Source organism: Arachis hypogaea, chromosome 17 (genome assembly GCF_003086295.3).
Source record: "Arachis hypogaea cultivar Tifrunner chromosome 17, arahy.Tifrunner.gnm2.J5K5, whole genome shotgun sequence".
NCBI classification, from domain to species: Eukaryota; Viridiplantae; Streptophyta; class Magnoliopsida; order Fabales; family Fabaceae; genus Arachis; species Arachis hypogaea.
The window spans coordinates 3,189,001-3,212,160 of NC_092052.1; the positions used below are offsets into that span (position 1 = coordinate 3,189,001).

Sequence of the window (23,160 nt, forward strand, 5' to 3'; positions counted from 1 at the left end):
CTGGTTGATCTCTCGGGTCCCCGGCAACGGTGCCAATGTTACGGTGGGTAACCGGAGATTAATGGGCTGAATGGCGTTGGTTGGCCCAAACGTATGAAGGAGGTGGCTTTCGAGTGGATCTGTTACTCAGTGTCCTCCGTCCGACTTGTTCGTGTGAATGAATGGGGGGCGGTACCTGCAAAGACACTCCGATGCCTAAGTTAGCAAGAGTGTGTGCAGGTTAGAGAGTATTGAAACTTAGAGATACCTGAATGGTGTCAGTGTATTTATAGTGGGGAACCAATAACCACCGCTGAAGTAGTGCCACCTTTTTAGGTGGATAACCGTTCCCATATCTTAGGGAGGTTAAGATATGGCTCTATGAAGTGGTTAGAGAGTTTCTAGGGGCAGTTACTCATTCGAATGGGTGTTATCTGCCAGCTAACCCTCGTATCCGACTTATTTGGAGCAGGTCGTGTTCAGTACCGACTTCTTGGGATGAAGGCTGATACTGGGTGAGGACCAACCCTTTGGGTTGGACTTCTTTACTTGGATCCTGGGCCTTTATTATTGGGCCAGGGTATGAACACTGGTATTTAAATTACATTTTAAAATTTTCCAATACAATAATACTTACATGAGGCAAACTATAAGGGGTCAATTCGTATATTTAAGAAAGTTAAAGGGCAAAACTGAAAATAATGCGAAGTTACAGGGAACAGAGAAAGCAACAGTGTGTCACTCTTTCGCCATTTATCTTCTCTGTGCAGAGAGAGAGAGAGAGAGAGAGAGAGAGAGAGTTCCGACAACAATAACAATAAGATAATATGCCCTCAGCTCAAGATCCATTCTACGTTGTCAAAGAGGAGATTCAAGATTCCGTAAGTTCGCATCGTTTTGCTATTTTGATTTTTTCTTCAAATCCCTTAGGTTTTCCTTTTTCTGTACAATTTCGACATTGAATTTTGCAATTTTGATTCAACAATTGAAACTGCCAAATGATTTCTCTGTCGCTCGTATTACTCGATCCGTGAATTTTGTCGATCCACCAACTCAAATCTGATCACTGAACTGTGATACACCTATTTGGGTGAATGGTTACTATAGTGATTGGGATTTTTTGAACTGATCATGCTATTATTGAATTTGAATTCTGGATTTTGAACAGATCCCAATACAATTGCGATCTTATGGTATTGCATGTAATTATAGCTGAAAAATACTGAAAAGAAATAAAAGGGTTGAGGATCATTTTTTTTATTTAATGGTTATATGATTCTTCTATTTCGTAGAGCAGGATATTCTTAATTATACGTAAACATTTTGTGTGTTGTTAGATTGATAAGTTGCAATCTTCTTATCACCAATGGGAAAGCACTTCTGACGGTGGGGATCGAACAAATCTCTCAAAGGAAGTTCTTACTGCTTGTGAGAGCATTGAATGGCAGGTATACCTATTGCATATGCAGAACCACGCACACACTACCTTGTACTTATTTTCCTATATTGTATTGTAATCATTTACATGATTTCGGATTTGAGAACCATATGTGGCATGCTTAAGGCTTGTTTTGATTTTGTTCATGCTATTTGGGCGGGGGATGCTAGAAAAGGTTAAAAATAAGGATGGGATTGACGTTTGGAGTTATGTAGAATTGTTTTGGTTTTTACTCTGTCGATTGTGAAAACACAAGAGGGTTATTAAGTTCTTTCGTTTCTGTGGGAACATAGTGTTCGGTACACATCATAAGCAAGGCTAATATTTGGATTGAATCCTCTCTTTGCTGTATTATGGTTGTGTACACAAACCATGCAAAGTGCTGACATATGGTTTTTTTGATAGAAAGGTGGATGAATTGGACAAAGCGATTTCTGTTGCATCTAGAGATCCTTCTTGGTATGGCATTGATGAGGTCGAGATTGAAAACCGGAGAAGGTGGACCAGCAGTGCTCGCACTCAGGTATCCATGATGTCTTCCAGATTTTAGTAAGAGAAGGGTGGATTATAGTCAAATTGTTTTCTCAACCTAATGTTAATGGTTCATCTACCACTTTCTTTTATTAGTATTCCTCGCATCATATTCCCAGGTTTTCATGCCTTTGTGGCAATCCTGAATGATTCTTGTATTCAATTAGGTGCGCACAATGAAGAATTCAGTGGAAGCCGGAAAGGCCTCGAATGTGACGAACCATGCAAGTGTGAATGGGATGCGCAGGGAATTGATGAGGCTTCCTAATTCACATCAAGCTGATACATCCAACCAGTATACTGCCAACCATAATGATGATTTCATTGAATCAGAATCTGACAGACAGATGCTTCTTATGAAGTACTTAACTCCCCCTTCTTTCATTTCATTCTCTCTATCTTGCATGTAGCCTTGATTAAGCATGTCATTTGTCCTACTTTGGCATCCCTAATGATAATGCATCTCCCCATGCAAAAACCATTCTTCGTGCTATTTTATTTTGGATTTTGAATTAGATTTATTTGGTACGGATAGAAAACAGGATGAGGAGTTGGATGAGCTTAGTTTAAGTGTACAAAGAATTGGAGGTGTTGGACTTACGATACATGAAGAACTCCTTGCACAGGTATATTTGTGAGAGTTTTTGTTCTCTGATTCTTGCTATATCGGTTCAATACTAGGAGCCTAGGTAACACTTGTTTAGTTGTGTTAATGAAACTTTTTCTCATACTTCACTCTGTTCATACGAAATGTTTCTTATTCTAAAATTGTAGAAATGATGGTGTTTTTTCAGGAAAAGATTATAGATGAACTGGGTAATGAGATGGACAGTACATCCAATCGTCTAGATTTCGTACAAGTGAGTTTCTGCTTCTTGTTTTCTTAATAATGTTATAGTGTTTGTGATTTATACTTTTATAATTGCCGTCACTAACTAATTGAATATCTATTAAGTGAGCAAAGGATTCACTGTAAGAAAGAGATGATAAACTCTTGCATATTATAATTTATATACAACAGCAACACGTCCCTCGAAACCTTCATTGTTATAATTTGTATTAATGTTCAAAATTCATATATAAAGTTATGTGATCTTTAAATAACTTTCAATATTTACCGTTTATATTGGTATAACAGTCAATACTTACCTCATGTAAAGTTAAGGCTCTCATTAGACATGCCTCTGTATATAAATGGGAAAAACCTTTGAATATTGATGTGAGAGTTGAAATGTAATATTGGATTATGATTTCAGAAAAAAGTGGCAATGGTGATGAAGAAAGCTAGTGCAAAGGGTCAGATCATGATGATATTGGGTTTGCTGGCACTGTTTATTTTCCTATTCATCTTGGTGTTCTTCACCTAAACTCAGTTGAGATTGGCCCTTGTTTGTACATGAAGAGAGAGATATCTCAGTTTTTGCGAGAAGATACAAGATTATTGGGACATGCTTTAGTGTCTATTAATCAAATGGAAGCCATTTTGGTATTTCAAGGCAGTAGAATTTTATGATTGTGATGATAAAGGGACAATGTAAGGATTTAGATTCTCTGAACATTTGGATTACAAATATGATTGGATTTAGGGTTATTCGGATTAAATTGTTCTCTTAGATGTAATGTAATGTGATGTCAACTTATTTTTAACATCCTTTTAGAATGATAGCATGGAGTTTTAAACCTATTATTATTGTTATTATTATTAGTGCCTTGTCCAACACTTCATGTCCATCAAGCTGCATTTTTAGATTTAGATGTATATATTTTTATATGATACAAAGAACAAATTAAATTATACTTTAACGGTTAAGGGTTGTGTGTAAGCAACCTTTATAACCTTAAATACTAGGTTCAATTTTCTAATTTCTAGTATAGCCATTTTGGCTTCTAAGTTATATTCCGAATTCATGGCTACTTAGCTAACTCAAACATTCATGTTTTTATAATATGAAGTAAAGACCTAAAGAGCATAGATAATTCATAATTGTATTACGTGTTTGCATCAGTTCTAGTACTTTTGAATACATGTCTATTTTTATTATATAAGAGAGGATATAAATTTATTATTGAATGAGCTTATAATATATTATTTTTTTTATTGTGTCACGTCAGTTTTTTTTTGCATAGATAACAGTTTTATAATTTTCTAAAATAAAAATAATAGATTTTTATATAATATTTATACAAAAGTGATTAAATTCAATACTTATAATTACCAATTGAATTAAAAAATAACTGTTAAATACAATTAATATTATATTAAAATTATAATAATAACCATTTTTGGTTACAAATATTTAAAGTGTATAATGACACAACATTTGTTTACTATGTATATATCATGATTAGTAAAATATATTTATAATATTATCTTACATATTTTTTATTCTCATTCACAATTATTTTTTCCTAACTCTTTTTTTTTTTTAATTATTTCTAAATACACTAAAGAAAAACTTTAAAATTACACTATAAAATACAATCTACTAAAAATTATTAACAAACAAATATAGTTTGTGCGAATGATTTGTTTAAGACATTAGCCAAAAAGAAAAAAATTAACCACAATTTTTTCTCAACACTCACATTGTAGCTGGACCTCTAAACATCTAAAGAATAACTTATTGTAGTTGGCAACATGCATTCTATCGGTCGGGTACAAGTTGAGTCTTAATTCTACTCGATCAACTCGCACTCCCACCTTTTATATGTTATATATTTATATAAAAATATGTTTTAAGTAAATGCTGACTTAAAGACTTCTCGTTAAATACAAAAGATCTTTAGCTGCTAAAAAAATATTATTAATTAATAATTTAATATTTTTTTACATAAAAATTAATTCTATTTTAAATTATAATCAAATAAAAAATCTCAGCTTTCGAGTAAAATTAAGATTAAATCCAAATTCTACTCTATTTATTGTTATACTTAATTAGAAGGATATATGGTCCGAGCCTGAAGCATTTAGACCCGGCCCATGAAATGGCACAAAGCTGACCCGAGAAAAACCCAAAAAACAACTCAATTGAGTCTGGTCAGAGTTCGAGTTGCACGGCCCGGCCTGGTGAGAGTTCCTAATTATGCAGTGTCAATTTCAAAACATCTATTCCAGACCAAAAAGAAAAATTCAAAACATCTATTCTATTTATCTCTCTTCTCTCTATATGTAATAATAATAGAGTAACATATCATTTCTACTCACGAAAGTTGAAAACAGTGACACATCTACCCATAAAAAAAGGAAATTACCATTTGTACCCATAAAACATGAATTCTATATAACAAAATTATCCAAATACTAAAAAATCACATAAAACCCCAAATTACCCTTATCATCATCTGCATCATCTTTTCCCTTCCACCACCACCACCACTAACCCCATCCTCTCTCTCTCTCCTTCCATTTTCTGAGCTCGTCGTCGCTGCCAGAGTCCGTCAACTCTGCGAATTCCTTCCTCTCTCTCTCTCTCTCTTTCTCTCTCTTTCCTTCTGTATTTTGCTTCTCTCTCTTCTACTTCTTCGAATGGTTGCGTAATGTAGGTTCAGTGGTCTCTGGGTTTGTAGATTGGGGAAGAGCGGGTGGAATCGCGGACTGGACAGGGGCTGGAGCTCTGTGTCAGCGAGAGATGGAGGGCTAGCTGGAACGGGTTGGGGCAGCGATAGCGATCAGGCAACGGCAGTGGCTCTAGGATTGTAAAAGGCGGCGAAAACAGAAGGCAACGATGGTCCTGGGCTCGCGAAGGTGAGGCGAGGGGAAGAAGAAGAAAGAGAGAGGGAAAGAGTGGAGGAGGAAAGAAATGGGGAAAGGACGCGGCGGCGGCGAGTAGAGGTTGGGTGGGATTCGCCGGTGGTGGTGCGGTGGTCTCAGACAATTTGCTTTTTCTATTGTTGTTGTTGTTGCTTTATGTGAAGAAGATGATAATGGAGGTATAATAGTGGTGGTGGTGATGGTAGTGGTGAAGGAAATGAGGTGGTGGTGCCTTTAAATTGAGTGATGATGGTAATTAGGGTTTAGGATGGTGGTGAGGAAGAATTTCGATGGTGGGTTTGGAATTGGAAAAGTGGTGGTGGTGGGATAATTTGGGAATTTCAAATAATTTTTTTTGGATTTGGATATTGTTAGCAAAAGTTTATATTTCATGGGTGCAAATGATAATTTCTTTTTTTTATGGGTAAATATGTTAGCATTTTTAACTTTCGTGGGTACAAATGGTAGTTTACTCATAATAATAATAGACTAATAGGAGAACAGCACATGGTGGTTCATATAATAGGAGAGCAGTGGATAGTTCATTATTACACTTTTTTTAATTTAGATGTGGGAAAAAAAAGGTGTAGAACGTAGATATGAAGTGTATAGGTGCTTTACACAAGTGTGGTGTCAGGAGCAAAAATCGGACCGTCCGATTTTTGAGTACACAAATCGGAGGGTCCGATTTGTATTTAAAAAATTAAAAAAATTTGGAGTACTCCAATTTGTGTATTCTATTTTTTTTTATTTTTTAAATATAAATCGGAGGATCCGATTACCTTCAACAAAATTTAAATTTTCTCTTCCACATTAATTAGACTGTTCGATTAGTAAATTTAATTTTTTTTACAAAAAAATCGTATGGTCCAATTTCTTCACCCCTATTTTAGAAAAAATTGTTTCCACATTTATGTCTAATACCCACATTTTTTACAATAATGCACAACACACACATACTTCTCATATCCAAAAAAATGAGCCTCATTATATTACACAAGTGTGGAGCGGTCAAAGCAGAAAGGCATCAAAGTAAATAGAAGTTGTCAAAGGATAAGCGCATCAAAGTAAATAGAAGTTGTTTAGAGGTCAAATTTAAACCTTTGTTATATACATATAAATAGAATGACAAACCCTAAACTGAACATTTGTTAGCCGCCACTCTATTTCAAAATTCGAAAACCTATTCTCCTCCATCATCAGATCTCTCATCTCTCCCCATCTGTCTCTCCGCCTGCCAGTACCGAATCTCTCTACCGTCACCGGAGTAAACACAGGAGTATATTTGTTTGTTAATAATTTTTAGTAGATTGTATTTTATAGTGTAATTTTAAAGTTTTTCTTTAGTGTATTTAGAAATAATTAAAAAAAAAAGAGTTAGAAAAAAATAATTGTGAATGAGAATAAAAAATATGTAAGATAATATTATAAATATATTTTACTAATCATGATATATACATAGTAAACAAATGTTGTGTCATTACACACTTTAAATATTTGTAACAAAAAATGGTTATTATTATAATTTTAATATAATATTAATTGTATTTAACAGTTATTTTTTAATTCAATTGGTAATTATAAGTATTGAATTTAATCACTTTTGTATAAATATTATATAAAAATCTATTATTTTTATTTTATAAAATTATAAAACTGTTATCTATGCAAAAAAACTGACGTGACACTATAAAAAAAATTAATATATTATAAGCTCATTCAATAATAAATTTATATCCTCTCTTATATAATAAAAATAGACATGGATTCAAAAGTACTAGAACTGATGCAAACACGTAATACAATTATGAATTATCTATGCTCTTTAGCTCTTTACTTCATATTATAAAAACATGAATGTTTTGAGTTAGCTAAGTCGCCATGAATTCAGAATATAACTTAGAAGCCAAAATGGCTATACTAGAAATTAGAAAATTGACTTACCAAAAAAAAAAAAAGAAATTAGAAAATTGAACCTAGTATTTAAGGTTATAAAGGTTGCTTACACACAACCCTTAACCGTTAAAGTATAATTTAATTTGTTCTTTGTATCATATAAAAATATATACATCTAAATCTAAAAATGCAGCTTGATGGACATGAAGTGTTGGACAAGGCACTAATAATAATAACAATAATAATAGGTTTAAAACTCCATGCTATCATATTCTAAAAGGATGTTAAAAATAAGTTGACATCACATTACATTACATCTAAGAGAACAATTTTAATCCGAATAACCCTAAATCCAATCATATTTGTAATCCAAATGTTCAGAGAATCTAAATCCTTACATTGTCTCTTTATCATCACAATCATAAAATTCTAATGCCTTGAAATACCAAAATGGCTTCCATTTGATTAATAGACACTAAAGCATGTCCCAACAATCTTGTATCTTCTCGCAAAAACTGAGATATCTCTCTCTTCATGTAAAAAACAAGGGCCAATCTCAAATGAATTTAATTGCTATACATAACAGTGTAATTTAATTAGAACACCAAGATGAAGAGGAAAATAAACAGTTCATGATTTGACCCTTTGCACTAGCCTTCTTTTTTCTGAAATCATAATCAAATAGAACATTCCAATATTCATCAATATACAGAGGCATGTCTAATGAGAGCCTTAACTTTACATGATAAGTAAATATTGACTGTTATACCAATATCAAATATCAAAGTTATTTAAAGGTCACATAACTCTATATATGAATTTGAACATTAATACAAATTATACCAATCAAGGTTTTGTGGGAGAAGGCTTAGGTGTTACTGTTGTATTTAAATTCTAATATGCAAGACTTTATCATGTCTTTATTACAGTGAATCCTTTGCTCACTTGATAGATATTCAATTAGTTAGTGACAGCAATCATGAAGGTATAAAATAAAAAACTCCTCAACATGATTAAGAAAACTAGATGCGGAAACTCACTTGTACAAAATCTAAATGATTGGATGTACTGTCCATCTAATTACCCAGTTCATCTATAATCTTTTCCTGAAAAAGCATCAACATTTTGACCATTTTAGAATAAGAGACTTTTCATAAGAATAGAGTGAAGTATGAGAACAAGTTTCATTAACACAACTAAACAAGTATTACCTGGACTTGCCACTTAGGCTCCTAGTATTGAATCAGAGAAGAAAAAGCCCTCACAAATACACTTAAACTAAGCTCATCCAACTCCTCATCCTGCTTCCTATCAGTACCAAATAAATCTAATTCAAAATCCAAAATAAAATAGCAAGAATACGACGAATGGTTTTCGCATGGGGAGATGCATTTTCATCAGGGATGCCAAGGTAGGACAAATCACATGCTTAATCAAGGCTACACGCAAGATAGAGAGAATGAAATGAAAGACAGGGTAGTTAAGTACCTTCATAAGAAGCAGCATCTGTCTGTCAGATTTTGATTCAATGAAATCATCGTTATGGTTGGCAGCATACTGGTTGGATCTATCTCTATTCGACTTGGCAACTACAAATAGTTCAAGTCGCACAGTCAATGTCCACTTGCTGGTTAATCCAAAGAAAGAAAGAAAGGTGGGGCGTCCAAAAAGCCACAACAACATTAATTGAGAAGATATACCTTAAAAGTATAGCCAACTTCCTCAAAAACCAATAATCTTTAGAGAAGACTGGACCCTCTTTATAATTATACTTGTACATATCCTCAATTAAGCTCTAATTAGAGTGTAACACTTGATTGGAACGCAAACATGTTTAAACCCTTGTACATGTTTCATAGAATCAAACATGTACATTCGTGTGGATCCTGAGGACATTCAAACCATCGATCCCATACCAATATCATAATAACTAATAAGAATAAGTGGATCAAGCCTACTTTCCACGTTTTGCAGCAAACTGAAATTTAAGCCATATCAATATCATAATAACTAATAAGAATAAGAACAACATGAACTTCTAATTGAGACAATAATTAGTAGATCTCATAATCAATTTCAACTTTCTTCTTGTATCATATATCAGCAATTTCTCATTTCTTCTTTACCCAAAAAAAAAAAAATGCTTACTCTATGCATATGACTGACACATTTGCTTTCTCAAGCTCTTCCAATTTTTCCTGCATACTTTAAGAAAAAACACGGGGGTAGCAATAAACATCGCAAGAAGCTCTGACAGATAACAGAACAATTCAGAATTCGCAAAGAACTTTGCTTGCAACAAAATTAGATTCCACTTTCCTAGTAAGCAAATCAAAATTATAAGAAAGAAAGAACCTGAAGGTATTTGATGTCATGATTGACGTGCTTAAGTTCTGCATGAATCCTCAGCTTACCTATTTTCTCAGACACAGTAACTAGTGGGTGGAATAATAATCAGAAGGCTGGAAATCAAGCAAATGTCAAAGATGATCAGATAATCACTTCAAAAGTTTTCAATGATTCCACCACTATCATGTTTGCGCACCACAAGTGCTACACTAAAAACACTTTCCTTTTCCTTTTTTTGTTCTTTTGGCGGTATTTGGATCTTCTCATGTTATTGTCTTTTCATGTTTCAATCTTTGCCATTGATTAAAATTGAATGTTTATCTTTTAACGGTGGAGATTGAAACACAACTTAAAACATGAGAAGATCGAAATCCTTTTGCATCTCCCTAACATAAAGCAAGAATAATTTCTTAAGGAAGAGACAATGATATCTCCTCTTTAAGAATTTGACTTTGATCTACTAATACAAAACATGAGTGTTGTCTCTCATAAATCAGCAATAAATTTTTTTCAAAAGTTAATAAAAATAAAAAAATAAATGAATTTAAATTGATACCAGAGCAAAACCCCAGATGTAAGGGAGAGATGAACGAATCACAGAGATTCACAAAGGCGTTCGTCGAGATGCCACTCCACGCGTCCCTTTTGTGCCGCTTAGGATGTACACAATCTGTGCCATCACTATGAACCACCACGATCTGTTCAACACCACCACACCCCAAATTGTAGGAAACCAAACATAGAAATTAGACGGAGTAGTATAATAGTATTATTCACTCTGATCAGTCTGTATCTCAACAAGAAGCCAACGAAAATAGGACCCTATAGCAACCCCACTCTCCCCAAGCCAATTTCCAAATTCAGCCTTTCCTTTCCTCCCCTTTATACGCGCCATGCGCACACCCACGTCTTAGCATGGCATTTCCCTTTTCTCAATGTCTGCCAAGTTAACAATACTTGGGGACTCATCCAATTTCTTAATTCCGAAACTGTCGCCGAACCTTTTGTGTCTATATACCTGCCGCGCTTTGGGGTATTTATGTATGTTATAAAATAACAGCCATGACGGCGCCATGGTGATATGCTGTTGCGGATTTTGAGCTCTCCGCCGTAGTAAAGCTGTTTTGTCTCGGTAATCACGACAATCTACTACTATCCACGGTGGAATTGGCGGGTTTAGGTTGCAATTTTTTTGAATTTGAGATGTAATTTAGTAATTTAGAAAACCATAAAACCGGATCGAGAACCCACTTTATTTTGATATCGGTGTCACTAAATTGAAATTATTTTCAGTTAAAAAGGTTTCTCATTATGTTAACTAATTAAAAAAATAAATAAAATAGACTCTTAATTGATTCAAACATAAATCTTCAACCTCCTTTATGTATAGAATGTCTTCTTTAAATGGGAAATTTAAAACCTTACTAATAATATTTAATTAGTAAGGTCGTGACATCAAAGGATAGCTGTTCTTTTTTATCTTTGTCTTGTTCTTTCATCTCAGTTAGAACCACACGTCTCTGTCCATTACATATTTGAACCTTGATACCATTCTTCAAACTTAAATTCCCGTGGTATTAACCTTTTAAATGTAACATTTGTAGGCCTTCACAGACAAGTCTAAAGATTGATATAAAATCTTTTCTTATGTTCTCCCTCCAATCTTCACGCGTCCATTCAGCCTTCTAACTTTTTTTTTGTCTCTAGCCAAGAATCCAAATCCGAATCATAATATTTTGAAATTATTCTTTTTTGTGATAAATGCAAAAAATGCATTCTAAAAAATAGATTTTCATCGAAAATACTCCACTTGACTTATCTTATGTATCGACGCTCAGTTTATCAGCCTTATGGTCTTTAGAAAAGGCAAATCTGAAAACCCACTATTACCAGACCCGTACATGTAATCGTAACAAAACTGGCTTTTTTACAAATATTTCAGACATGGCACCTTTCTTCCCTAACTTAAAAAATAGCATCAAAAGAAAATTACAAACACTAGGACTCAAGCAATTTTCTAATTTGTAATTTAACTACTTAGTAAACAAGTATCTACTAGCTTAGAGGATAACTCAGTTTTTGATTGCTGAAGGCGAGTGATGACTGAGAGTAAAAAACATGCCACAGAATTATGGCTTAAAAAATACATGTATATGCACAATGCTTTTTTGTGCATATACATGTATTTTTTAAGTCATAATTCTGTGGCATATTTTTGGCTATCAGTCATTACTCGCCTTTAAAAACTGAGTTATCCTCTAAACTAGTAGATGTTTGTTTACTTTAATTTACAAATTAGAAAATTGCTTAATCTTACTGTTTGTAATTTTTTTATGTTTTTTAACTTAGAGAAAAAAGATGTCATGTCTGAAATATCTGAAAAAAGCCAGTTTTGTTACGATTATTATGATTATGGTCTGGTAATAGTGGGTTTTCAGATTTGTCTTTCCCTCTTCCATATAGGGTGATGGTTAATCAGTTTTCTGATGAAATAGAGCGTCCATACACAAGATAAGTCAAGTGGATTATTTTCGATGGAAATCTATTTTTGAGAATGTATTTTTTGTATTTATCACAGAAAAGAATAATTTCAGAATATTATGATTCGAATTTGGATTCTTCGCTAGAGACCAAAAAAAATTTGAAAATTGAATGGACAAATGGAGATTGGTGGAAGAACATAAGAAGATTTTATATCAATCTTTAGATCAGTCTGTAAAGGTCTAAAAATGTTGTATTTAAAGGGTGAATACCATGGAAATTTAAGTTTAAACGATGGTATAAAGGTTCAAATATGTAATGGACAGAGAAGTGGGTTCTAACTGAGATGAAAGAACAAAAAAAAAAAAAAAGCTATCGTCTATGTCACAACCTTACTAAATATTATTAGTAAAATTTTAAATTTTCCATTTAAAGAAGGCACTCTATACATAAAGGAGGTTAAAGATTTATGTTTGAATCGAGAGTTTACTCGAGGTATTTTTTTTGTTTATTTTTTTTAATTAGTTAACATGATGAAAAACCTTCTTAACTGAAAATAACTTCAATTTAGTTACACCTACCTCAAAATAAAGTGGGCTCTCAATCCAGTTTTATGATTTTCTAAATTACCAAATTATATTTTAAATTCAAAAAAAAATTGCAACCTAAACCCGCCATTTTCATCGTGGGCAGTTGTAAATCACCGTGATTACCGAGACAAAACAGCTTTGCTACGGCGGAAAGCTCAAAATCCTCAACGGCATATCACCATGGCGTCGTCATGGCTGCTATTTTATAACACGCATAAATACCCCAAAGCGCGGCAGGTATATAGACACAAAAGGTTCAACGAACAGTTTTGGAATTAAGCAGTACAAAGGGGAGGAAAGGAAAGGCAGGCTGAATTTGGGAATTATCTTGGGAGAGTGGGGTTGCTATAGGGCCCTATTTCCGTTGGCTTCTTGTTGAGATCCAGACTCATCGGGGCGAATAATACTATTATACTACTCCGTCTAGTTTCTATGTTTGGTTTCCTACAATTGGGCACCAGAGCTCTTGTTCTTGAAGCTTTGTGAGCCCTCTTTTTAATTATGCCATGGAGGATAGGATGAATACGTTAAAAGATGGCTAGTGAGGGTTGGTGGTGGAGCGAAAAGGGAAGAAACGACAAAGAGGGAAAGGGGTGGCCGCAAAAGGGAAGGGGATGGGTTATTGGCAAAAGGAGAAGGGAGGCGAGGCATAACAAGAAAGAGGGAAGAGTGGGAGTGGAGGGGAGGGGTGGGAGTGGTGGTGGATGGCAGCTGCAGATTAAGGGATATATAAAATAAGTATTTTATAATTAAGTTAGTATGTTTGAAATAAAGATTAACATATAGAAATTTTTGTACTTTCCATACATAACATATGTCTCCAAAAGGATTTTAATAATGAGTTTACATTTTCAATATATAATAAAGTAACTTTGGTCTTTCTAACCCCAGTTTAATATATGCATATTGGATCAACAATCTTCAAACTACAACACTTAACTCTAAAAGCAAAAACTAACACCGCAAACAATTTAATCAAAATAATAAAAGCTAAATTATTTTCCTTTTATAAGAAACTCGCAAGTCGCAATGGATGCAACCTTTCACGGCCTTTGACACACTCCAACGCTACTGTGCCGGCACTTGGACTTACTCAACCTCTTGAGTTAAGACCAAGTCAGCCTAACCCTCAATACTTAGCAAGAAAGCTAAGAACACAAGAGAACACAAGAGAAAGGAAGCTTTGGTGGAAAGAACACTTTATTACTCAAATGTTGGTTACAAATGATTCACACACCTTACACTAACTCTTACCTCCTATTTATAGCCATCCACCTCCTCAATGGATGGTTAAGATCAAATCTAATCAACGGTCCAGATTAATCATCCAGAACTTTCTTTACAAATATCTATCCTACCACAACTTTCCAATTGTTTCTAGATTATTCCATACCACTCTTTATACTTCTATATACATCTACACTCTTCTAGAATACTCTATGATCTTCTAGAGTCTTCTAGAACCTTCTAGGATATTCCAGGAACTTCTAGGACATTCTAGAACGTTCCAGAACCATCTAGAGCATTCTCAAATACTCTAGAAAACTCTACAAACACTGTTAAATTTAACCTTCTAAAATTTACCGTGACATTCTCCCCCACCTAATGCGCAGACGTCCTCGTCGCGTTCTGTTCATGATAGCGCTTTAGGTGTTCTTGGAATTGCCACAGATCTTCGCGAGTTTCCCAGCTAGCTTCGGTTATCGGGAGCCCTTTCCACTTGATCAAGTATTGGATACTTGGTGGCACCCCTCTTCGTCGCACGATGCGATTAGCTAAGATCTCTTCAATTTCTTTATCAAAGGATCTAATTACCACGGGTGGAGCACGACTCGAGTTACCTCTACTCGGTTCATCTTGGTCTTCATGATATGGTTTAAGCATACTCACATGGAAGACCGGGTGAATCTTCATAGAGGGAGGGAGTTGTACTTTGTAAGCAACCTCCCCAACACGTCCAATGATCTCAAATGGCCCTTCGTATTTGCGGATTAATCCCTTATGAACCTTGCGAAAGGCTTTGAATTGTTGTGGAAGAAGTTTGATCATTACCTTGTCTCCCACTTGATAGCTTGCATGCCTCCTCTTCTTATCTGCCCATTTCTTCATCCTCTTGGCAGCTTTGTCGAGGTAAGAACGAGTGACATCTGCTTGTTCTTCCCAAGACTTAATCATATGATAAGCTCCAGGGCTCTTCCTTGAGTAAGGGGAAGGAAGAGAGTGAGGTGTAAGCGGTTGTTGTCCAGTCACGATCTCGAATGGACTCTTCCCTGTAGACTCACTCCTTTGCAAATTGTATGAAAACTGAGCAATGTCGAGGAGTTTTGTCCAATCTTTCTGATTAGCGCTTACGAAATGCCTCAAGTAACACTCGAGTAAGGCATTCACTCTCTCAGTCTGCCCATCGGTTTGAAGATGGAAGCTTGTTGAAAAATGAAGCTCTGACCCAAGGAGTTTGAACAACTCTGTCCATAGTCGTCCTGTGAAGCGTGGATCTCGATCACTAATGATGCTTTTAGGCAATCCCCAATATTTCACCACATTCTTGAAGAATAGTCGTGCTGCCTCTTCTGCAGTGCAATCAATAGGGGCGGGTATAAAGGTAGCATACTTCGAAAATTGATCCACTACCACGAGAATAGATCCAAACCCCTCGGACTTTGGTAAGGTAGAGATGAAATCTAGAGAGACACTTTCCCACGGTCGCTCCGAAGGAGGCAGAGGTTCCAACAACTCACTTGGTGTCTTATTTTCAATCTTATCTTGTTGGCACACAAGACAAGTCTTCACATAGCTCTCCACTTCATCTCTCATTTGGGGCCAATAATAAGAAGATTCAATGAGTGCCAAGGTCCTTCGCTGACCTTGGTGACCAGCCCACTTGGTGTCGTGGCATTCTCTCACTAATTTTCTTCTTAGATTTTCCCATTTAGGGACGTATAGTCTTCTCCCTTTTGTGTAGAGAAGGTCGTTTTCTAACCAAAATCTTTTGGTCTTACCTTCTCTAGCCAACTCCACCAACTTCTTGGCTAATGGGTCGTGATGCAACCCTTCCTTGATGGTATGCACAATATCTCCTTCCACCATAGAAATGGCCGCCAACTCAGCCTTGCGACTCAACGCATCTGCTACCACATTAGTATTGCCTGACTTGTATTCGAATTCGAAATCAAACTCAGCCAAGAAGTCTTGCCACCTAGCTTGTTTGGGGCTTAACTTCTTTTGAGTTTGGAAGTAGCTTGTAGCCACATTGTCTGTCTTGACGATGAAGTGTGAACCAAGCAAGTAGTGACGCTAAGTTCTCAGACAATGCACCACCGCGGTCATCTCCTTCTCTTGGACAGTGTATCGCCTCTCTGTATCATTCAACTTGCGACTCTCAAAGGCAATAGGATGTCCTTCTTGCATCAGAACTCCTCCAATAGCGTAGTCAGAAGCATCAGTGTGGACTTCAAATACCTTTGAGTAGTCGGGTAGTGCTAGTACTGGTCCTTCTGTGATAGCAGCCTTCAACTCATCAAAGACCTTTTGACACTCCTTTGACCATTCCCAAGAGTGATTCTTCTTGAGAAGATCAGTTAATGGTGCAGCCTTAGCGGAGTATCCCTTGATAAACCTCCGATAGTAATTAGCCAACCCAAGGAATGACCTCAATTCAGATACCTTGTTTGGCGGCTCCCACTCTTTGATAGCCTTCACCTTTCCTTGATCCATGCAGAGAGTTCCACCATTAATGATGTGTCCCAAGAAGTGGACTTCGTCCCTTGCAAATGAACACTTTTCCTTCTTCACATATAGGTTATTCTCTCGCAAGATCTTGAACACGGTTCGTAAGTGTTCTACATGTTCCTCCAAAGTATTGCTATAGACAACAATGTCATCCAAGTAGACCACTACAAACCGATCAAGGTAAGGTCGAAAGATCTCATTCATCAAGGTACAGAAGGTCGCAAGAGCGTTGGTCAAGCCAAAAGGCATCACCAACCACTCATACGATCCATACCTCGTGACACACGTGGTCTTAGGCTTATCACCATCGGCAATTCTCACTTGGTGATATCCTGACCTCAAATCTAGCTTTGAGAACCACTTGGCTCTACCAAGTTGATCAAACAAATCGGCTATCAAAGGAATGGGGTATTTGTTCTTGATGGTTACCTTGTTAAGTGCTCGATAGTCGATGCATAGTCTCAATGAACCATCATGCTTCTTTTGGAATAAGACTGGTGCGCCATAAGGTGCCTTCGATGGACGGATGAACCCAGCATCTAGCAAATCCTTGAGTTGCTTCTTCAACTCCTCGAGTTCTGGCGGTGCCATTCTATACGGTGTTGAGGCGGGCGGCTTTGCTCCTAACTCCAACTCAATCTTGTGGTCCACCTTCCTCCTAGGTGGTAGTTGTTTTGGCAACTCAGGAGGCATCACATCCTTATTTTCTTCAAGGACTTCCTTGATTTCGGGAGGAACGTCTTCTCTTTCAAGTGTTGACTCCTCTTGTAGTAGAGCCAAATATGTAATCTCTCCCTTCTTGAACCCTTTCTTGAGTTGCATAGCGGAGAGTATCGGTGGTCCTCCAACTTTAGAGACTATAGGGACCATGCATGGAGACCCTTTCTCCATGACGCATACTACGTCGTAGTATGGCATAGGTATTATATTTGCCTTCCTTTGCAAATCGAGCCCGATGACTATTTTAAAATCATCCATGGGTGCTACTGAGAAATCCACAAGGCCCTTCCAAGAACCAAGAGTCATCTCAACCCCTTTTGCTACTCCCTTAAGGGGTTCACCCTTGGTATTCATGGGTTTGAACCAACCATTCTTTTCGGTGATCTTCAACCCAAGCCTCCTTGCTTCATCAGGCGTGATGAAGTTGTGTGTAGCACCAGTGTTGATCATAGCCATGACAGGTTTTTCATTGATAAAGGCTTTGACATACATCAAGCCTTTCTTTTCTACAGTGCTTGCCTCTTTGCTCTTCACAGCATTTATGTGTTGGATAGATCCAACACACTCAGTTACTTGAGTTTGAGCTTCTCGTTCCTCGGCGATAGATGCCAAAGTCCCTAGCTTGGGACAATCCTTCATTTGGTGTGGTCCCTTGCACACGAAGCATCCTCCTTTGGGCACGAAAGCCTTCTTCTTTTCTTCGTACTCTTTCTTTGAAGAGTATTTTCCTTCCTTCTTGGTTGAGAAACTCTTCCCCTTGTCTCCCCCACCTTTAGCAGAACTAGGCTTGGAGGAAGACTTGGATTTAGAGTCTCCCCTATGATACTCAGTGAGTGATTCGGCCACCACGATGGCCTCATCGACATCCTTAACATTCCTTCTTTGTAGTTCTTGCTTTGCCCAAGGTTGGAGTCCATCAATGAAGAAGAACAATGCATCCTCTGATGCTAAGTTGGGGATTTGAAGCGTGAGAGTAGTGAACTCCTTTACGTAGTCGCTAATCGTACTCTTGTGCTTCAACTCCCTCAACTTCTTCCTTGCTTCATAAACCACATTCTCAGGGAAGAATTGTCTTTTCAATTCCCTTTTGAAATCTTCCCATGTGGCTATGTTGCAAGTACCTTTTTCCATATCTACGCACTTTCTCCTCCACCACAAAGTAGCATTATCAGAAAGGTAGAGAGCTGCAGTGCGTACCTTTATTGCTTCTTCGACCACCCCTTGGCCTTCGAAGTACCTCTCCATTTGCCATAGGAAGTTCTCCACCTCGCGAGCGTCCCTTATGCCCTTGAACTCCTTTGGCTTGGGGAGATCAATCTTTGTCATCTCCCTTATAATGGTTGGTCGAGATTTTGCCTCCTCGAACCAAACTCGAACTTCCTCAAATAGCTTTAAGGAATTCTCAAGCTTCTCTTCGATTTGGAGCATGCTTTCTTTGAAAGCATCTAGTTCTCCCAACACGTGAGCCTCGAGGGTCTCCTTGTCATGTTCTACCCTTTGGAACCACTCATCCATAGAGGATAGAACATTTTCCAACATAGAAACTCTTTCTTCTAAGAAGTTAGAGTCCTTACCTCTAGGCTCACTTGAAGAACGGACCTTCTTGCCTCCCCATTGAGAAAGAATAGTATCCCTTCCCCTTTGAGATTCAACATGCTCCATGGTGATACTAGAAGCCATTCCCACAAGCGACTTGTGCTCCCTCTCGAACCTTGCTCGGATACCAAATTGTCACGGCCTTGGACACACTCCAACGCTACCGTGCCGGCACTTGGACTTACTCAACCTCTTGAGCTAAGACCAAGTCAGCCTAACCCTCAATACTTAGCAAGAAAGCTAAGAACACAAGAGAACACAAGAGAAAGGAAGCTTTGGTGGAAAGAACACTTTATTACTCAAATGTTGGTTACAAATGATTCACACACCTTACACTAACTCTTACCTCCTATTTATAGCCATCCACCTCCTCAATGGATGGTTAAGATCAAATCTAATCAACGGTCCAGATTAATCATCCAGAACCTTCTTTACAAATATCTATCCTACCACAATTTTCCAATTGTTTCTAGATTATTCTATACCACTCTTTATACTTCTATATACATCTACACTCTTCTAGAATACTCTATGATCTTCTAGAGTCTTCTAGAACCTTCTAGGATATTCCAGGAACTTCTAGGACATTCTAGAACGTTCCAGAACCATCTAGAGCATTCTCAAATACTCTAGAAAACTCTACAAACACTGTTAAATTTAACCTTCTAAAATTTACCGTGACAAACCGCTTCTATCACTTAAATTGTGTATTATGAATAATAAAAGACTAAACATGAGCCCAGTAATGTTTTGATTTCTTATCAATTAGAATCTATTAGTAATGGACTAATGGAGGAACAGCCTAGAACCAACTCAACAACAAATAAAACAGGGTGCAAACTGCAAACATCAAGCTAGGAAATAAATAAAACAAAATAAAACCCAAAGAATTAGAAACACGAAGAATTAAATCAAACCACCAATACTCACAAACAAAAATTAAATATAAAATAAAATAAAATAATTAAAAATTTAATATATAAATTTCAAATATTCAAATTTAATCATTTTTAAACGAATAAAATCAAAATTTTGTGATTTTACATAATACCTTATTCATATTTTATTTTTAAAAATTCACAAAGTAAAAATTTTTTAAATAACTTTTAAATTCTAAATAAATAATCACCACACGCGCAATCAGCAATCCTCATCAATCAGCAACAGAAGTACAGAACAAGAACACTTTCAAAAATAATTTCTTATCATTCAAAACGACGAGAAAAACAAGAAAAATCAGAGAATCCAAAAACCAAAAAAATTAAACAATTAATCCAAACTCAGCAATCATACCACCACGGCACCACCAACTCCAACTCAGAACACAACAAACAGCAGAACTCACCCCAACTCAGAACACAACAAACAGAAAAAGAAACAGCAACTCAAGAATCAGATTTCAGTAACTCAGGAAAATTAACAAAATAAACAACCATAAATTGAAGCAAACATAGATTTGAATCATCAAAAAACAGAAACTCAAAATCATAAAAATTAACAAAAGAAAAAAAACTGAACAAGCAGAGCTACCGACGAAGGAGGAACCAAACTGACGTCGATGGAGGAATGGAACAGGCGGCGAGGAAGGATCGAAACTCAACTGACCAGCGATGGAGGAATCCAACCGACCGCGCTTCGATCTGCAAGTACACGACGATGAATACGACGACGATGTAGAGAAGACGACCACAAGCTTCGATCTGCAAGGCCAGATGCGACGACGTGGAGGAGAAGAGGATCGACGGCCAAAAACTTCGAGCTGGCCCTCTGTCTGTCACTGCCGGCGGCAAGACACCCTCTGGCTGACGAGAAGAGTTCGGCGACGGTGGAGGCGGTAGCGGCTGCTGCTGCTGGCTGAGAGAGAGAGGGGCTGCTGGCTGAGAAGGAGGGGCAGTGGATTAGGGTTTCTGGCTAAGAGAGGGGGACAGGGAAAGTATTTATAGGCTCAATTTTCTCCTTTTTGTTTTTTTAATTAAAAGTTAAAACTGAACATCGATAAAACCGAAAGGTTCTATCGATTTATGGGTTTATTGCCGGTTCAACCGAGTTTTTGCTTATTTTTTGTCAGATGATTTTTCACACCAATTGAATCGATTAAAAGATTGATTTTCGGTTAATTTAATCGAACCAATCAGTTGGATTCAATTTTTAGAATTATTTTAGAGTATTTTGTATATTTTGAAATTTAGCAAATGATTTGAGTAATTTCTCCGTAAGTTATTGTTATTCATGAGAGATACCTTATACTAATGAGTTAAAGAACTTAAAACCTCCACTGAAGAGGAGAGAGAGAGACACAAAGACAATAGAAAGTGTGTCTAAATGCTTTAGACTGGGCGTGTACACTCTTAATTAGGGGTGACAATATGTAAAGTATGGTAGAGTTTGGATGATTGGATCTAACCCTAAATTTATTTGTGGGTTGAGATTTTTATACAAATTTAACTCTATCTTATCTGTGAGTTGAGAATATCCTAACCCTAACCTTATTCGTTCTTAATTTGCGGAAAGGGTCATAACGATGCGACATTATTATATAACTTGATTATAATTTAAAATATAATTGATTTTTATGTAAAAAAAAATGTATTAAATTTTTAATTAATGATCTTCTCTTACTGATTAAAAATCTTTTGCATTTAATGAAAGATCTTTGGTTTAATATTCACTTAAAATATATTTTTATATAAATATATAACATATACATAACAGAATCCAACTTTAATAAGTTATTTTTTAGATGTTTAAATGTCCCAATTACAATGTGAGTGTTGAGAAGAAATTGTGGTTATTTTTTTATTTGTTAATGTCTTAAACAAATTATTCGGACAAACTATATTTATTTATTAATATTTTTTAGTAGATTGTATTCTATCATGTAATTTTGATAAACTATATTTATTTGTTGATATTTTTTAATAGATTGTATTCTATAGTGTAATTTTGAAGTTTTTTTTTTAGTGTATTTAGAAAGAGAAAGTATTTGGAACCAATATTAATTGTGTACAATGTGTACAATAAATTTAAAAAAAAAAAAATTAAAATTAGTATTTAAATCAATTCATACTATATACGGTTATTTCTAATTTTACATTAACCTCCAATACACGTCCAAAACTCACCGTCATCTTCTCCGATTCTCACCTCGCGTCACTGAATTTCTCGCCGGCCATACCGAGGCCGCCGCATCCTCCCATCGACACCGTCTTCACCTCCGCCAGTCAGCTCGATGCTCCTCGCCCTCTGACACTTAGCCTAACATTGCTGTCGTTGTTTTCGTGCCTCTCTTCCGAACCGGATTCGCTTTCTCCCATTCCTTCAAGCCTCTTCTCACCGATGATACCACCATGCTCTTCTTCTTCTCCTTCGGATCCAAGCATGGTTAGCTTCTTTCATGATTTGAGCCCTATGCTTCACAACAGTGCCGCTTTTGTCATGACTAGTCCTTCATAATTATGTTTCACCATAATAATAGTTTCCTTTGTTCATTCATCTTCTTCTATTTTAATAGTCAATTTAGGATGGTCATTTTAGTAGGTATGCGGATGGTTGTTTTATTTTTATGTAGATGATTATTTTGATTGAATTGAGTTTAATTATATATAATTAAAATATGTTAGATATTCAATTCATTAGATATGCAGATGATTATTTTTATCCTTAAGTGGATGGTTATTTTTATTAAGGGTGAGTGGCGTGTGGCAAACCAAGTAACGACGGTGAAATGAGATGATTATTGATGAAGGTGTGGTAGCCACCGGTTGAAAAAGAATAGAGTATTGGAGGATTTCATATGGTTATTTTTTTGAAATAATTAACTGAATTTTTTAAAAATTTGAAATTTGAAATTTGATGTGAAATAACTGAATAAGAGTTTTTAAATTTATTATTTCGTGGATAATTTTTATTTTTAATTCATATTGAGCTAAATAAGTAGCCTATTGTACACATTATACAAATACCCCATTAGTTTTCTAACGGGACTCATTTAAAAATAATTAAATTATGCTTATTTTGCGAGAAGATACAAGATTGTTGGACATGCTTTAGTGTCTATTAATCAAATCATCAAATGGAAGCTATGTTGGTATTTCAAGGCA

At 36.0% G+C, this 23,160-nt stretch overlaps 1 protein-coding gene and 1 long non-coding RNA gene across 4 annotated transcripts; one reads left to right on the top strand and one right to left on the bottom strand.

Moving 5' to 3' along the window:
* The first annotated feature begins 665 nt into the window (after positions 1-665).
* LOC112765914 (syntaxin-61) lies at positions 666-3,632 on the top strand. Of its 2 annotated transcripts, none has more exons than XM_025811779.3 (7): positions 666-860; positions 1,317-1,427; positions 1,827-1,940; positions 2,116-2,309; positions 2,484-2,574; positions 2,743-2,808; positions 3,205-3,632. In XM_025811779.3, exons 1-7 carry the CDS (start codon positions 807-809, stop codon positions 3,313-3,315), a joined length of 741 nt encoding a protein of 246 aa, XP_025667564.1. In that variant the 5' UTR covers positions 666-806; the 3' UTR covers positions 3,316-3,632. The 2 variants fall into 2 exon arrangements, with proteins under 2 accessions (XP_025667564.1, XP_025667565.1); XM_025811780.3 differs by having other exon boundaries at positions 686-860; positions 1,823-1,940.
* Positions 3,633-7,840: 4,208 nt separating this feature from the next.
* Positions 7,841-10,956, bottom strand: LOC112766635 (uncharacterized). 2 transcript variants are annotated; one of them, XR_003184460.3, is made up of 8 exons: positions 10,501-10,956; positions 9,951-10,057; positions 9,744-9,800; positions 9,296-9,573; positions 9,084-9,184; positions 8,807-8,903; positions 8,636-8,701; positions 7,841-8,260 (listed from the first exon to the last, which is right to left on the bottom strand). It is a non-coding gene; the product is annotated as an uncharacterized lncRNA (long non-coding RNA). The 2 variants fall into 2 exon arrangements; XR_011874830.1 differs by having other exon boundaries at positions 10,010-10,057; positions 10,501-10,705.
* Positions 10,957-23,160: the final 12,204 nt, after the last annotated feature.